The sequence below is a fragment of the Bombina bombina genome, chromosome 9, assembly GCF_027579735.1.
Source record: "Bombina bombina isolate aBomBom1 chromosome 9, aBomBom1.pri, whole genome shotgun sequence".
Taxonomy (NCBI): domain Eukaryota; kingdom Metazoa; phylum Chordata; class Amphibia; order Anura; family Bombinatoridae; genus Bombina; species Bombina bombina.
Genome location: NC_069507.1, coordinates 259,654,225 through 259,671,654, shown reverse-complemented (window position 1 = coordinate 259,671,654; position 17,430 = coordinate 259,654,225). Strand labels below are relative to the sequence as shown.

At 37.8% G+C, this 17,430-nt stretch overlaps 1 protein-coding gene across 1 annotated transcript; it reads right to left on the bottom strand.

The window, feature by feature from the left end:
- Positions 1-2,287: 2,287 nt before the first annotated feature.
- On the bottom strand, positions 2,288-9,721 carry LOC128639680 (trypsin-like). Its single transcript, XM_053691803.1, has 5 exons — positions 9,682-9,721; positions 9,292-9,445; positions 6,695-6,948; positions 4,017-4,153; positions 2,288-2,562 (listed from the first exon to the last, which is right to left on the bottom strand). Exons 1-5 carry the CDS (start codon positions 9,719-9,721, stop codon positions 2,413-2,415), a joined length of 735 nt encoding a protein of 244 aa, XP_053547778.1. The 3' UTR covers positions 2,288-2,412.
- Between the last annotated feature and the right edge of the window lie 7,709 nt (positions 9,722-17,430).

Sequence of the window (17,430 nt, the reverse complement as noted above, 5' to 3'; positions counted from 1 at the left end):
GTAAAATAAAAATAAATCCTAAAATAGCTACAATATAATTATTAGTTATATTGTAGCTATCTTAGGGTTTATTTTACAGGTAAGTATTTAGTTTTAAATAGGATTAATTTAGTTAATACGAGTAATATTATTTAGATTTATTAAAATAATATTTAAGTTAGGGGGGGTTAGGGTTAGTATTAGACTTAGGTTTAGGGGTTAATAATTTTAATATAGGTGGCGGCGGTATGGGGGGGCAGGATAGGGGTTAATAACTTTAATATAGGTGGAGGCGGGGTCCGGGAGCGGCGGTTTAGGGGTTAAACAGTTTATTTCGTTGCGACGGGGTCCGGGATCCGCAGGATAGGGGTTAATAAGTTGATGTAGGTGGCGGCGGTATAGGAGGCGGCAGATTAGGGGTTAATATATATAATGTAGGTGGCGGCGGGGTCCGGGAGCAGCGGTTTAGGGGTTAACATGTTTATTATAGTTGCGGCGGGGTCAGGGAGCAGCGGTTTAGGGGTTAACATGTTTATTATAGTTGCGGCGGGGTCCGGGAGCGGTGGTTTAGGGGTTAACATGTTTATTATAGTTGCGGCGGTGTAGGGGGGCAGATTAGGGGTGTTTAGACTTGGGGTACATGTTAGGGTGTTAGATGCAGACATCTCCCTCCCATAGGAATCAATGGGATATCGGGCAGCAGCGAACATGAGCTTTCGCTATGGTCAGACTCCCATTGATTCCTATGGGATCCGCCGCCTCCAGGGCGGCGGATTGAAAACCAGGTACGCTGGGCCGGAAAAGTGCCGAGCGTACCTGCTAGTTATTTGATAACTAGCAAAAGTAGTCAGATTGTGCCGAACTTGCGTTCGGCACATCTGGAGTGACGGAAGAATCGATCTGTGTCGGACTGAGTCCGGCGGATCGTAGCTTACGTGACTATATTCTACTTTTGCCAGGCTGTAGGGCTTGATAACTACAGCTAATCAGCCTCGCCACAAATACGCTGCGGAATTCCAGCGTATTTGAGGTTGACGGCTTGATAACTAGAGGCCTTAGGATATGATTTATCAAGCTCTAAAGACCGCTGCTCCATAACTTGTCAACCTGTTCTGAGGCCACCAACAGAAATCAACCCGATCGAATATGATCGGATTTATTGACACCCCCTGCTAGCGGCCGATTGGCTGCGTATCTGCAGGGGGCGGTATTGCACCAGCAGTTCACAAGAACTGCTGGTGCAATGATAAATGCTGACAGCGTATGCATTTATTGATGTGCAGCGGACATGATATGCCACTATGATAAATATAACCCTTACAGTTTACTTCACTTCTCAAAGTGCGCTAATTATTTTAGCGCAGTTTTTGCTTGCACTCGAGTGTAACCTATAACTTTCAACTTGTAATACCAGCAGAAATTAGCATGGTCTCAATATACATTGAAAGAATAAGCTGTGATCAAACAAAGTTGGCCGCGCTAACTCTTCTCTGATTAGCGAGCTTTGCCATGGAATTGTGATATTCCACAAAAAGGATGAGAATCTAGTGCACTATTAATTCAACTGATTATTATGATATGCCAAACTTGATTTAATTGTTTTTTTTTTTTTTTTTTAAAGGGTTATGAAACCCAACTTTCTTATTTTCAAATGTACTTCATTTACTTGGTATCCTTTGTTGAAGGCATAAAAATGCACTACTGAGAGCTAGCTGAACACATTGGGGCCCATTTATCAAGCTCCGAACGGAGCTTGTGGGCCCGTGTTTCTGGTGAGTCTTCAGACTCGCCAGAAACACCAGTTATGAAACAGCGGTCTAAAAACCGCTGCTCTATAACCCTGTCCGCCTGCTCTGATGAGGCGGACAGGAATCACTGGAAAATTAACCCGATCTTGTGAGCTGCTGGTGCAATGTTAAATTGGGAGAGCATATTGCTCTCCGCATTCAGCGAGGTCTTGCGAACCTGATCCGCACTGTCGGAACAGGTCCGCAAGACCTTTAAAAAATAGGCTCCAATAAGGGAGTTAAGGGCAAGATGCATATATGTTCAGCTACCAATGAGACACTAGTTCCCAGTAGTGTACTGCTTCACCTGAGCCTACCTAGGTATGCTTTCCATCAAAGAATACCAAAAGAACAAAGCAAATTAAGTAAATTGGAAAGTTGTTTCAAATTGCATTATCAAACTGAAACATGAAGTTTAATATTGAATTTACTGCCCCTTTAATGTAAGTGTAAAAATAACTTTTTTAGTCCTAGAAAACTTTGACACAAACATGTTAAAGTATATGAGGAGACTCAGATCATAAGATGTGAAATCAATAATCAATTTATTTAATGATGGTCTTCAATATCAATGTCCATAATGAAGCCAGAGCTCATCTTATGTACAAATACATGCAGATAGGATATAGCCAGGAATACAAGTGATTTAGTTGGCAGCGATGGTGTTCTGGATCCAGGAGACGTAGTTGCAGACCTTGGTGTAGACACCAGGATAGTTCCTGAGAGCACAGCCATAGCCCCATGAGACAATACCCTGCAGCTGTCCGTTACACACCACAGGTCCACCAGAGTCACCCTGAAAGAAGGAAGATTATTATAACAGAAGAAATAGCTTGAAACCAAATTAGGGAGAATAAGCTAAAGGAGATGATAAATACATATGTGAAATATTAAATAAAATATGATCAGTCAGTTCATGACTTTATTAGACGTATCAGTAAAATAGTGTGTAAAAAAAAGAAGGTAAATAAGATAAAGATATTTGTGCAAAAAAAAAAAAAAAGAATATAAGGGGAGTACGCATTGTATTTTGAGTATTTAAGAAATTGTATTTACAAAGTTCAGTTAAAGGGAAAGTCTAATCCAGAATTATTATTGTTTAAAATACTAATGTTCTCTTTATTACCCATTCCCCAGTTTTGCATAAGCAACACTTATATTAATATACTGTTTACCTCTGTGACTACCTTGTATCTAAGCCTCTGCAGACTGCCCCTTATCTCAGTTATATTAATATTCTATTTACCTCTGTGACTACCTTGTATCTAAGCCACTGCTGACTGCCCCTTATCTCAGTTATATTAATATACTGTTTACCTCTGTGACTACCTTGTTACTACGCCTCTGCAGACTACTCCTTATCTAAGTTATATTAATATACTGTTTACCTCTGTGACTACCTTGTATCTAAGCCTCTGCAGACTGCTCCTTATCTCAGTTATATTAATATTCTTTTTACCTCTGTGACTACCTTGTATCTAAGCCACTGCAGACTGCTCCTTATCTCAGTTATATTAATATACTGTTTACCTCTGTGACTACCTTGTATCTAAGCCACTGCAGACTGCTCCTTATCTCAGTTATATGAATACGCTGTTTACCTCTGTGACTACCTTGTATCTAAGCCACTGCAGACTGCTCTTTATCTCAGTTATATTAATATACTGTTTACCTCTGTGATTACCTTGTATCTAAGCCTCTGCAGACTGCTCCTTATCTCAGTTATATTAATATTCTTTTTACCTCTGTGACTACCTTGTATCTAAGCCTCTGCAGACTGCTCCTTATCTCAGTTATATTAATATACTGTTTACCTATGTGATTACCTTGTATCTAAGCCACTGCAACTGCCCCTTATCTCAGTTATATTAATATACTGTTTACCTCTGTGACTACCTTGTATCTAAGCCACTGCAAACTGCCCCTTATCTCAGTTCTTTTGAAAGACTCACATTTTAGCGAATGAGGAGTTTTATCTTTATGGCACACATAAACTAGCACTGTCTAACTGTTAAAAACTGTCAAAATCCACTGATATAAGGCAGTCTTTAAGGGCCTAGAAATTAGCATATGTGCCTTCCTAGGTTTAGCTCTCAACAAAGAATACAAAGAGAACTAAGCAAACGTGATGATAAAAGTAAATTGCAAAGTTGTTTAAAATTGCTTGCCCTATCTGAATCATGACAGTATAATTTTGACTAGAGTGTCCCTTTCAAGTTAGATTAATAGAAAGAGGACAGGTGATGTTACCTGGCAGGAATCCTTGCCACCTTCCAGATATCCAACACAGATCATGTTGTTGGTGATCTCTCCTGGGTAGGCACCGGTACACTGGGCAGTAGTCAGGATGGGGGCGCTCACGCACTGCAGGAGATCTGGGTAGTTGGCTACAAATGAAACCATTAAATCATTTTAGCAACTAGTAGTGAGAACTTAGGATCCAGTGATCATCAATCTGTTTGGTTTAGTATTCATGTTCAGGAACTGTCCACCCAGACTAAAACAAAAGTTTTAGACTTTAGGACGGCAGATTTTTCATTAATGGGAGAATACCTAAAGAACTATTTAAAGGGGAAAACTCTTATTACAGGGGTTCAAGAACAGTGGGAATTTGTGAAAGGTGCCATTTTAGATGCAACCGCACACTGTATTAGACATGTCTGTAAAAGTAAAAGAAAGCGGAAACCAATTTGGTTTTCCAAAGAAGTAGCACATGCTGTAAAGACAAAAAAGATAGCTTATAAAAATTACAGACACACACAAGCAGATGATGATATGAAAATATGGAGACTCCAACAAAAAAAGACTAAGCAGTTAATTAGGAAGGTTAAAGCTCATGCAGAAGAGAAGATAGCACAGTCAGTAAAACATGGGGACAAAACATTCTTTAGATATATCAGTGAAAGAAGAAAAAATAAGGTAGGAATAGTAAAATTGAAATCAGTTGATGGTAGAATAATAGAAGGAGATAAGCAGATTGCAGACTGTCTCAATGATTACTTCTGTTCTGTTTTCACTAAAGATTGTGAAGATACAATGTCTACATTAAGGGATGCAACGCAAAATAGAAACAAGCTTAACAGTAATCTTTTTACAGAGGATGAAGTTTTGTTAGCATTATCAAAAATAAATGTTACAAAGGCAGTGGGTCCTGATAATATTCATCCAAGGGTTTTAAAAGAACTTCGATCAGTGCTAACTGTCCCATTAACTGATCTGTTTAATCAGTCACTATTAACAGGAGCTGTCCCAGATGATTGGAGAATAGCAAATGTAATACCCCTTCATAAAAAGGGCAGTAGAGAAGAATCTGGCAACTACAGGCCAGTTAGTTTAACTTCAGTAGTAGGGAAATTAATGGAAAGCCTCTTAAAAGAAAGAATTATGACTTACATAAAGACAAACAATTTAGAGGACCAAAATCAGCATGGTTTTACTTCAGGGAGATCATGTCAGACTAATCTAATTGACTTCTTTGATTATGTAACAAAAGTATTAGACAAGGGAGGAGCAGTTGATGTAGCATATCTAGATTTCAGCAAAGCATTTGACACCGTCCCACACAATAAACTTATTCACAAACTATATCTCCTTGGTCTAGATTCAAAAATTGTGAACTGGGTGGAATGCTGGCTTAAGGACAGAAAACAAAGTGTCTTAGTAAATGGAGTTCATTCAGCAGAGGGGGCTGTTACTAGTGGTGTTCCTCAGGGGTCAGTTCTGGGGCCTGTTTTGTTTAACATATTTATCTGCGATATCAGCAAAGGGCTACAGGGGAAAGTATGTCTCTTTGCAGATGATACAAAAATTTGCAACAGAGTGGATGTTCCAGGGGGGGTAGACAAAATGAGAAGTGATATACAACAATTGGAGGATTGGACAAATGACTGGGGTCTAAAGTTTAACACAGCAAAGTGTAAAATAATGCATTTAGGGAAGAAAAATCCAAATGTTAATTACAGACTCAATGACACTTTACTGACTGTTACAGACGAGGAACAGGACTTGGGAATTATTATTTCAGATGATTTAAAACTTAGTAAACAATGTAGTAATGCAGCGAGTAAGGCAAGCAGAATGCTTGGATGTATTGGTAGAGGTATTTGCAGCAGAAATAGTAAGGTTCTTATGCCACTTTATAGATCATTAGTTAGGCCTCATCTTGAGTATTGTGTGCAGTTCTGGAGACCATATCTTCAGAAGGATATTAACAAACTTGAATCTGTGCAAAGGAGGGCTACCAAAATGGTACATGGTCTAAAAAATAAAACTTACCAGGATAGGCTCAATGACCTAAATATGTATAGCTTAGAGGAGAGAAGGGAAAGAGGTGATATGATAGCAACTTTCAAGTACATTAAAGGGTTTAGTAAAACTGAGGCTGTGGGTATTTTACATAAAATGGAAAATTCAAGAACAAGGGGTCATGAGCTCAAGCTAAAGGGTAGTAGATTCAGAAGTAATTTGAGGAAGCACTTCTTTACAGAAAGAGTGATTGATTTATGGAATAAACTTCCTCAAGAGGTGGTAGCAACAAACACTGTGGGGGACTTTAAAAATGCATGGGACAAGCATAGGGCTATCCTACGAACTAGATAAGTTTATACTGTTAGGTAAGGTCGGGCAGACTTGCTGGGCCTATGGCTCTTATCTGCCGTCAATATCTATGTTTCTATTTTTCTATGTTTCTAGTTCAGATTCTACGTAGCCATGCAATAAGCTTTTCTTCTATGCTATTATTTTATACTAGATATACAAAATGATTCTCTAGCAGAAACACTGTACCCTTTATGTGGGTTTGCATATTCTCTGAGAAATAAATGTATTAAGCTGTGCTTTAAAAAGGAATAGCTCAAACAAGCAATGGCTTTAGCCTTAGATTTATTTATAGAACATGTTACACTGAATATTTAGTAATAGTCACTCACTGCCACTGCTGAGTGTGTTTCCCCAGCCAGAGATCAGACAGCTGGTGCCAGCGGCGGCACATCCAGAGGGCAAAGCTACAGCCTTCACATAGGAGTTCAGGGTGGCGGCAGAGGCGAGCTTGATGAGCATGATGTCATTGTCCAGGGTCCTGGAGTTGTAGCTGGCATGTCTGATGACCTTGGCAGAGTTGATGAACTGCTCTGTGCCCTCACTGGTAACAATGTTGTGCTCTCCCAGTCTGACCTGGATGCTCCTGCAGGTGTAATGAGATGGAAAATCAGAAAGGAATGTAGACTGCAATTTGAATCAGAAAAAAATAACTTCATGAAATATAATTTTGGAAATTTACACCTAAATTACGAGTTTTGCGTTAAAGCCTGTGTGGTGCTAACGAGCAGTTTATGCTTACCGCTCACTTGCAGACAACGCTGGTATTACGGGTTTTTAGAAACCCGGCGTTAACCGCAGAAAAGTGAGCGAAGAGCAAAATTTAGCTCCACATCTCACCTCAATACCAGCGCTGCTTACGGTAGCGGTGAGCAGGTAAAACGTGTTCGTGCACGCTTTCACCATAGGGATCAATGGGGGATAGCCGGCTGAAAAAAAAACCTAACACCTGCAAAAAAGCAGCATAAAGCTCCTAACTCAGCCCTATTGATTCCTATGGGTTAATACTTTTTATGTCTACACCTAACACTCTAACATGAACCCTGAGTCTAAGCACCCCTAATCTTACACTTATTATCCCCTAATCTGCCGCCCCCGATATCGCCGCCACTTACATTATAGTTATGAACCCCTAATCTGCTGCCCCCAACATCGCCGAACCCTACATTATATTTATGAACCCCTAATCTGCCGCCCCTGTTGCCACCACTATAATAAAGTAATTAACCCCTAAATCTAATTCTAACCCTAACCCTAACCCCGCTAACTTAAATTTAATTTAAATAAATCTAAATAAAATTAATACAATTCACTAAATTATTCCTATTTAAAACTAAATACTTACCTATAGAATAAATCCTAAGCTAGCTACAATATAACTAATAGTTACATTGTAGCTAGCTTAGGGTTTATTTTTATTTTACAGGCAACTTTGTATTTATTTAAACTAGGTACAATAGCTATTAAAGAGTTATTAACTATTTAATAACTACCTAGTTAAAATAAAGAAAAATTTACCTGTAAAATAAAACCTAAACTAAGTTACAATTACGCCTAACACTACACTATAATTAAATAAATTACCTAAACTAAATACAATTAATTACAATTTAAAAAAAATATCTAAGTTATGGAAAAAAACAAACATTAAAGGGCTATTTGTAATTTAGTGTAGGGTAGGGCTTTTTTTATTTTGTTAGGGGGATTAGAGTATGTGTAATTAGTTTAAAATTCTTGTAATTATTTTATTATTTTCTGTAATTTAGTGGGGGGGGTTTCATACCTTATATATTTTTTTTAAATTGTAATTAATTGTATTTAGTTTAGGTAATTTATTTAATTATAGTGTTGTGTTAGGTATAATTGTAACTTAGTTTAGGTTTTATTTTACAGGTAAATTTGTCTTTATTTTAACTAGGAAGTTATTAAATAGTTAATAACTATTTAATAACTATTGTACCTAGTTAAAATAAATACAAAGTTGCCTGTAAAATATAAATAAACCCTAAGCTAGCTACATTGTAACTAATAGTTATATTGTAACTAGCTTAGGGTTTATTTTATCGGTAAGTATTTAGTTTTAAATAGGAATAATTTAGCTAATTATAGTAATTTTATTTAGATTTATTGTAATTATATTTAAGTTAGGGGGGTTAGGGTTAGACTTAGATTTAGGGGTTAATACATTTAATATAGTGGCAGCGACGTTGGGGTCGGCAGATTAATAAATGTAGGTAGGTGTCGGCGATGTTAGGGCCGGCAGATTAGGGGTTAATAATATTTAAATAGTGTTTGCGATGCGGGAGTGTGGCGGTTTAAGTGTTAATATATTTATTATAGTGGCCGCGATGTCCGGTTCGGCAGATTAGGGGTTAAAAATTTTATTTTAGTGTTTGCGATGTGGGGGGGCCTCGGTTTAGGGGTTAATAGGTAGTTTATGGGTGTTAGTGTACTTTTTAGCACTTTAGTTAAGAGTTTTATGCTACGGCGTTGTAGTGTAAAACTCTTAACTACTGACTTTAAAATGCGGTATCAGGCTTGACAGGAGAGGGTCTACCGCTCACTTTTTGTCAGACTCGTAATACCGGCGCTATGCAAGTCCCATTGAAAATATAAGATACGCAATTAACGTAAGTGGATTTGCGGTATTTCCGAGTCTGGCCAAAAAAGTGAGCGGTGAGCCTGTCATTTCAAGACTTGTAATACCAGCGGGCGTTAAAAAGCAGCGTTGGGAACTCTCAACGCTGCTTTTTAACCCTAACGCACAACTCGTAATCTAGCCGATAGTTTTTTTAATAAACTTTAGAAGACATATTTGAAAAATATAGCAGAAGAAGATATAATTAACTATAGATGCTTGGGGGCTATATATGAATATTTAAAACAACTGTAGGAAAAGTAGTACATGAAAACAATTCAAATAACTTACGCTTTGTAGCAGTGAGCAGCAGACACAACCCACAGGTTGTTAATCAGGGACCCACCACAGAAATGGTAACCGGAGTTCAGAGACACCTGATATGGGAGAGCATTCTTGCCGCAGGTGTAACCTCCTACAATCTTATCATCATCATCAAATGCAGCTGAGAACATAATATTACACAGATAAAAGAATGTTAGACTTTTCTAGAGTTTCTGACCAATTTGTTCATAAATATCTCTCTAATGTTAGTGATGCAGCATCCTAAAACAATGTAGCCTCTTGAAAAGTCATGTTAAACATTAGTAATAATTTATTGGGGATGTTCTAAATTCCTGTTAGCTTTTACATGATGCTAGCACTTATTGATAGTGTATATTTTCTGTGTTTCACACTTACCAGCAGCTCCCAGGAGCACACAGAGCAGAAACAGCTTCATCATGGAGATATGTTGGATGGATATGTTTGTTGTAGACCAGCTTGGTATTTATATGGTTTGTTGGTGGTAATCGTTCTTTACCTAACACCTTGTGTCACATCATGGAAACGTGGTCTAGTTAATCAATACTCAATGTATAGATATCAATAGGTAGCTTATCAAGGGACTTGTGCTATTTTAGTCATAGAAAGTACACAAGCAAGAGATAATGTAACAACAAAATTTGTTTTTCTGATTTATCAACTTCTATCACCATCAAGACATTTTGAAAAAAGATATAAAGAACAGACGCTAATTTTAGAAATCTATTCTCAGAAAAACTAGCAAAAAAGTAAGCTCCATATAAATTATTGCACCTGATGTAGAAATTAGAAAATTATATTTTAATTGAATAAAAAATGATTTCCAAAAATCTTACTTTTCTATTGGCCAGATTACGAGTTTTGCGTTATGGCTCATAACGCTGCTTTTTCACTACCGCTGTTATTGCGAGTCTTGTAGGTATAGCTGTACCGCACACTTTTTGGGCTGTAACGCAACTTAACTACCGCACCTTTCAAGAAGTCCTTTTTCAATGGGACTTCCGTAGCGCCGGTATTACGAGTTTTGCCTGGGAGGTCAAAAAGTGAGCGGTACAATCTATACTGACAGGATTCGCACCGCCATCTAAAGTCAGTAGTTATGGGTTTTGTGTTACAAAGCTGTAGCATAAAACTCATAACTAAAGTGTTACAAAGCACACTAACACCCATAAACTACCTATTAACCCCTAAACCAAGGCCCTCCCGCATTGCAAACACTAAAATACAATTATTAACCCCTAATCTGCCGCTCCAGACATCACTGCCACTATAATAAACATATTATCCTTAAACTGCAGCACTCCCGCATCGCAATAACTAGTTAAATATTATTTACCCCTATTCTGCCACCCCCAACATCACCGCTACCACTATACTAAAGTTATTAACCCCTAAACCTAACCCTAAGTCTAACCCTAACAACCCCTAACTTTAATATAATTAAAATAAATCTTAAAAAAAATTATTATCATTAACTAAAATAATCCTATTTAAAACTAAATACTTACCTATAAAATAAACCCTAAGCTAGCTACAATATAAGTAATAGTTACATTGTAGCTATCTTAGGTTTTATTTTTATTTCACAGCTAAGTTTGTATTTATTTTAACTAGGTAGACTAGTTAGTAAATAGTTAATAACTATTTACTAACTACCTAGTTAAAATAAATACAAAGTTACCTGTAAAATAAAACCTAACCTGCCTCACACGAACACCTAACATTACACTAAAATTAAATAAATTACATTAATTAAATAAAATTAACTAAATTACAAAAAAACAAACACTAAATTACACAAAATAAAAAAGAAATTATCAAATATTTAAACTAATTACACCTAATTTAATAGCCTTATCAAAGTAAAAAGCCCCCCCCCCATAAAAAAAACCTAGCCTAAACTAAACTGCCAATAGCCCTTAAAAGGACCTTTTGTGGCTCATTGTCCCAAAGAAATCAGCTCTTTTACCTGTAAAAAAAAAAGTACAAACAACCCCCCAACAGTAAAACCCACCACTCACACAACCAAACCCCCAAATAAAATCCTATCTAAATAAACCTAAGCTCCCCATTGCCCTGAAAAGGGCATTTGGATATGCATTGCCCTTAACAGGGCATTTAGCTCTTTTTCTGTGCCCAAAACCCTAATCTAAAAATAAAACCCACTCAATAAACCCTTAATAAAACCTAACAATAACCCCTGAAGATCCACTTACAGTTTTTGAAGACTGGACATCCATCTTTATCCAGACGGGAGAAGTCTTCATCCAAGCGGGCAGAAGTCATCAACGAAGCCAGGAGAAGTCTTCATCCAAGCGGAAGAAGTAGTCCTCAAGGCGGGCAGAAGTCTTCATCCAGACGGCATCTTCTATCTTCATCCTTCTGATTTGGAGAGGGTCAACCTTCAAGACATCTGGCACGGAGCATCCTCTTCTTTCGCTGGCAATTGAAGAATGAATTTTCCTTTAAATGACATCATCCAAGATGGCGTCCCTTGAATTCCAAATGGCTGATAGAATTCTATCAGCCAATCGGAATTAAAGGGTAAAAAAATCCTATTGGCTGATGCAATCAGTCAATAGGACTGAGCTTCAATCCTATTGGCTGATCCAATCAGCCAATAGGATTGAGCTCGCATTCTATTGGCAATGCCCCGCAAAAGGGCTATTGGCAGTTTAGTTTAGGCTAGGGGTTTTTTTTATTTTGGGGGTGGGGCTTTTTTATTTTGATAGGGCTATTAGATTAGGTGTAATTAGTTTAAATATTTGATCATTTCTTTTTTATTTTGTGTAATTTAGTGTTTATCTTTTTTAAAAATTTAGTTATTTGTATTTAATTAATGTAATTTATTTAATTTTAGTGTAATGTTAGGTGTTAGTGTGAGGCAGGTTAGGTATTATTTTACAGGTAAATTTGTATTTATTTTAACTAGGTAGTTAGTAAATAGTTAATTACTATTTACTAACTAGTCTACCTAGTTAAAATAAATACAAACTTAGCTGTGAAATAAAAATAAACCCTAAGCTAGATACAATGTAACTATTAGTTATATTGTAGCTAGCTTAGGGTTTATTTTATAGTTAAGTATTTAGTTTAAATAGGAATTATTTAGTTTAATGATAGTAATTTTTATTTAGATTTATTTTAATTATATTAAAGTTAGGGGGGTTAGGGTTAGACTTAGGGTTAGGTTTAGGGGTTAATATATTTATTTAGTGTTAGTGATGTGGGAGGCCAGAGGTTTAGGGGTTAATAACTTTAGTATATTGGCAGCAGCGACGTTGGGGACGGCAGATTAGGGGTTAATAAGTGTAGGCAGGTGGCAACGACATTGGGGGCATCAGATTAGGGGTTAATAAGTGTAGGTAGGTGGCGGCGATGTCGGGGGCAGCAGATTAGGGGTTAATAACTGTAATGTAGGTGGCGGCGATGTTAGTGGCGGCAGATTAAGGGTTAATAAGTGTAATGTAGGTGTCGGCGATGTCAGGGGCAGCAGATTCGGGGTGTTTAGACTCGGGGTTTATGTTAGGGTGTTAGGTTTAAACATAAATTTTCTTTCCCCATAGGAATCAATGGGGCTGCGTTACGGAGCTTTACGCTCCTTTATTGCAGGTGTTAGTTTTTTTTTCACCTGGCTCTCCCCATTGATGTCTATAGGGAAATCGTTCACGAGCACGTAAAACCAGCTCAAAGCAGCGCTAGTATTTATGTGCGGTATGGAGCTCAATGCAACCATATTGCCCGCTAACGCAGGTTTTTGGAAAATCTGTAATAGCAGCGCTATTAAAGGTGAGCGGTGGAAATAACTTGCAAGTTATTACCGAGCCAGCCATATTGCAAAACTCGTAATCTGGCCGAATGTTTCTACTCCGTAATCATCAATATTACAAATTGCAAGTGTCCTTAAGCTACCTTAAGCTAAATCTCTCCAAAACTGAGCTCCTTATTTTCCCCCCTTCTTATAAAATCTACACCCCCCATCTCTCTATAACTGTTGACAACTCCATCAACTCTCTGCGTCGCTCCACAAGACTCTCCCCTAGGTTTAAAAGCTTCAAGCGCTCCCTAAAGACTCTGCTGTTCAGGGATGCATACAACCTACTCTAAGGGATGCATACAACCTACTCTAAGGGATGCATACAACCTACTCTAAGGGATGCATACAACCTACTCTAAGGGATGCATACAACCTACTCTAAGGGATGCATACAACCTACTCTAAGGGATGCATACAACCTACTCTAAGGGATGCATACAACCTACTCTAAGGGATGCATACAACCTACTCTAAGGGATGCATACAACCTACACTAACCTTTCTTTATACCAGTTCCTCTCCGCCATTGCTTTCCCCTGAACCCCCTTAGCATAAAAGCCTAAGAGTCCAGCTGTTTGTAGATAACCTTCTTAAGAGCTGACTACAACAGTGCGACTCTTGGCAAGGCCCTCTACCCGTCTGATCCTTATAAATGTTTTGTTGTACTCTGCCTTTGTTTATAGCGCTGCGGAATCTGTTGGCGCTCTACAAATAACCGACAATATATATATATATATATATATATATATATATATATAGAGAGAGAGAGAGAGAGAGAGAGATTTATATATATAGGTATATATATAACAGGTAATATGCTTTAATGCGAATACAAGATGTCTTTGGGGCACAAATAAAATTCTTGCCCCAAGGCCCTCTGTTCATTAGGTTTGCCATTGCTGTGTCATGTATTTAAATTCAGTATTATATACGTTCTTGATGTGTACAATGAATTATTTTATTGCAATATACTGTAAGTACTTTATAGTTGTATTTAACATGTTTTAACCTCCAAAGATATCTTAGAAATTATAAATGAATAATCAAAAGATCATTTGTGTAAATGCAAAAACGTAAAGATTGAAAAATCCAATATATGCTGCTTGAAACTAGACAACAATGGGCTAGATTACAAGTGGTGCTAATTTATACTTTTGCTCTCGCGCTAACTAGCGCACATATTACAAGTGGTGCTCTAATTTATACTTTCGCTCGGTAGCTAACTAGCGCACATATTACAAGTGATTCTCTAACTTATACTTTCGCTCCCTAGCTAACTAGCGCACATATTACAAGTGGTGATTTAACTTATACTTTCGCTCTCTAGCTAACTAGCGCACATATTACAAGTGGTGATTTAACTTATACTTTCGCTCTCTAGCTAACTAGCGCACATATTACAAGTTTTGCTCTAACTTATACTTTCGCTCTCTAGCTAACTAGCACACATATTACAAGTGGTGCTCTAACTTATACTTTCACTCCCTAGCTAACTAGCGCACATATTACAAGTGGTGCTCTAACTTATACTTTCTCTCTCTAGCTAACTAGCACACATATTACAAGTGGTGCTCTAACTTATACTTTCGCTCTCTAGCTAACTAACGCACATATTACAAGTGGTGCTCTACCTTATACTTTCTCTCTCTAGCTAACTAGCACACATATTACAAGTGGTGCTCTAACTTATACTTTTGCTCTCGAGCTAACTAGCGCACATATTACAAGTGGTGCTCTAACTTATACTTTTGCTCTCGAGCTAACTAGCGCACATATTACAAGTTTTGCTCTAACTTATACTTTTGCTCTCGAGCTAACTAGCGCACATATTACAAGTGGTGCTCTAACTTATACTTTCGCTCTCGAGCTAACTAGCACATATTACAAGTGGTGCTCTAACTTATACTTTTGCTCACAAGCTAACTAGCGCACATATTACAAATGGTGCTCTAACTTATACTTTCGCTCTCTAGCTAACTAGCGCACATATTACTAGTGGTGCTCTAATTTATACTTTCGCTCTCTAGCTAACTAGCGCACATATTACAAATGGTGCTCTAACTTATATTTTCGCTCTCTAGCTAACTAGCGCACATATTACAAGTGGTGCTCTAACTTATACTTTCACTACCTAGCTAACTAGCGCACATATTACAAGTGGTGCTCTAACTTATACTTTCTCTCTCTAGCTAACTAGCACACATATTACAAGTGGTGCTCTAACTTATACTTTCGCTCTCTAGCTAACTAACGCACATATTACAAGTGGTGCTCTACCTTATACTTTCTCTCTCTAGCTAACTAGCACACATATTACAAGTGGTGCTCTAACTTATACTTTTGCTCTCGAGCTAACTAGCGCACATATTACAAGTGGTGCTCTAACTTATACTTTCGCTCTCGAGCTAACTAGCACATATTACAAGTGGTGCTCTAACTTATACTTTTGCTCACAAGCTAACTAGCGCACATATTACAAATGGTGCTCTAACTTATACTTTCGCTCTCTAGCTAACTAGCGCACATATTACTAGTGGTGCTCTAATTTATACTTTCGCTCTCTAGCTAACTAGCGCACATATTACAAGTGGTGCTCTACCTTATACTTTCGCTCTCTAGCTAACTAGCGCACATATTACAAGTGGTGCTCTAACTTATACTTTCGCTCTCAAGCTAACTAGCACATATTACAAGTGGTGCTCTAACTTATACTTTCGCTCACGAGCTAATTAGCGCACATATTACACATATCGCAGCTTTCTTGCTAGCCTGTCACTAAGCACCCACATATATACCCACATATATACTTTCGCTCTCTAGTTAACTAGCGCACAAATTACAAGTGGTGCTCTAACTTATACTTTCGCTCCCTAGCTAACTAGCGCACATATTACAAGTGGTGCTCTAACTTATACTTTCGCTCTCAAGCTAACTAGCACATATTACAAGTGGTGCTCTAACTTATACTTTCGCTCACGAGCTAATTAGCGCACATATTACAAATGGTGCTCTAACTTATACTTTCGCTCTCTAGCTAACTAGCGCACATATTACTAGTGGTGCTCTAATTTATACTTTCGCTCTCTAGCTAACTAGCGCACATATTACAAGTGGTGCTCTACCTTATACTTTCGCTCTCTAGCTAACTAGCACACATATTACAAGTGGTGCTCTAATTTATAATTTCGCTCTCTAGCTAACTAGTGCACATAATACTAGTGGTGCTCTAACTTATACTTTTGCTCTCTAGCTAACTAGCGCACATATTACTGGTGGTGCTCTAACTTATACTTTCGCTCTCTAGCTAACTAGTGCACATATTACAAGTGGTGCTCTAACTTATAGTTTCGCTCTCTAGCTAACTAGCACACATATTACAAGTGGTGCTCTACCTTATACTTTCGCTCTCTACCTAGCTAGCACACATATTACAAGTGGTGCTCTAACTTATATTTTTGCTCTCTAGCTAACTAGCGCACATATTACAAGTGGTGCTCTAACTTATACTTTTGCTCTCTAGCTAACTAGCGCACATATTACTGGTGGTGCTCTAACTTATTCTTTCGCTCTCTAGCTAACTAGCACACATATTACTAGTGGTGCTCTAACTTATTCTTTCGCTCTCTAGCTAACTAGCACACATATTACAAATGGTTCTCTAACTTATACTTTCGCTCTCTAGCTAACAAGAGCACATATTACTAGTGGTGCTCTAACTTATACTTTCGCTCTCTAGCTAACTAGCGCACATAATACAAGTGGTGCTCTAACTTATACTTTCGCTCCCTAGCTAACTAGCGCACATATTACAAGTGGTGCTCTAACTTATACTTTTGCTCTCGAGCTAACTAGCGCACATATTACAAGTGTTGCTCTAACTTATACTTTCGCTCTCGAGCTAACTAGTGCACATATTACAAGTGGTGCTCTAACTTATACTTTCGCTCTCTAGCTAACTAGCGCACATATTACTAGTGGTGCTCTAACTTATACTTTCACTCTCTAGCTAACTAACGCACATATTACAAGTGGTGCTCTAACTTATACTTTCGCTCTCTAGCTAACTAGTGCACATATTACAAGTGGTGCTCTAACTTATACTTTCGCTCTTGAGCTAACTAGCGCACATTTTACAAGTTGAAAGTAAAAAGTTAGAGCAAAAGGGATAGTCCATTGCTCTCAAACTTTAGAACTTCAGCTATCGTGACCGTGCTAACTTCTCCCCATAAACTATAAAGCGTGCCATTTAAAATTCTTTAAAAATCCTAACCCTTATCACTTGCTCGGTAACCCAACTGTGCTAAACCTGA

Excerpts from the sequence above, each read along its gene's own strand:
- LOC128639680 (XM_053691803.1), bottom strand. The coding sequence starts at position 9,721 with ATGAAGCTGTTTCTGCTCTGTGTGCTCCTGGGAGCTGCTG. Across the intron at positions 6,949-9,291 it reads GCTGCTCACTGCTACAAAGC|GAGCATCCAGGTCAGACTGG; the intron begins GTAAGTTATTTG and ends TTACACCTGCAG. Across the intron at positions 4,154-6,694 it reads AAACACACTCAGCAGTGGCA|CCAACTACCCAGATCTCCTG; the intron begins GTGAGTGACTAT and ends TTTCATTTGTAG.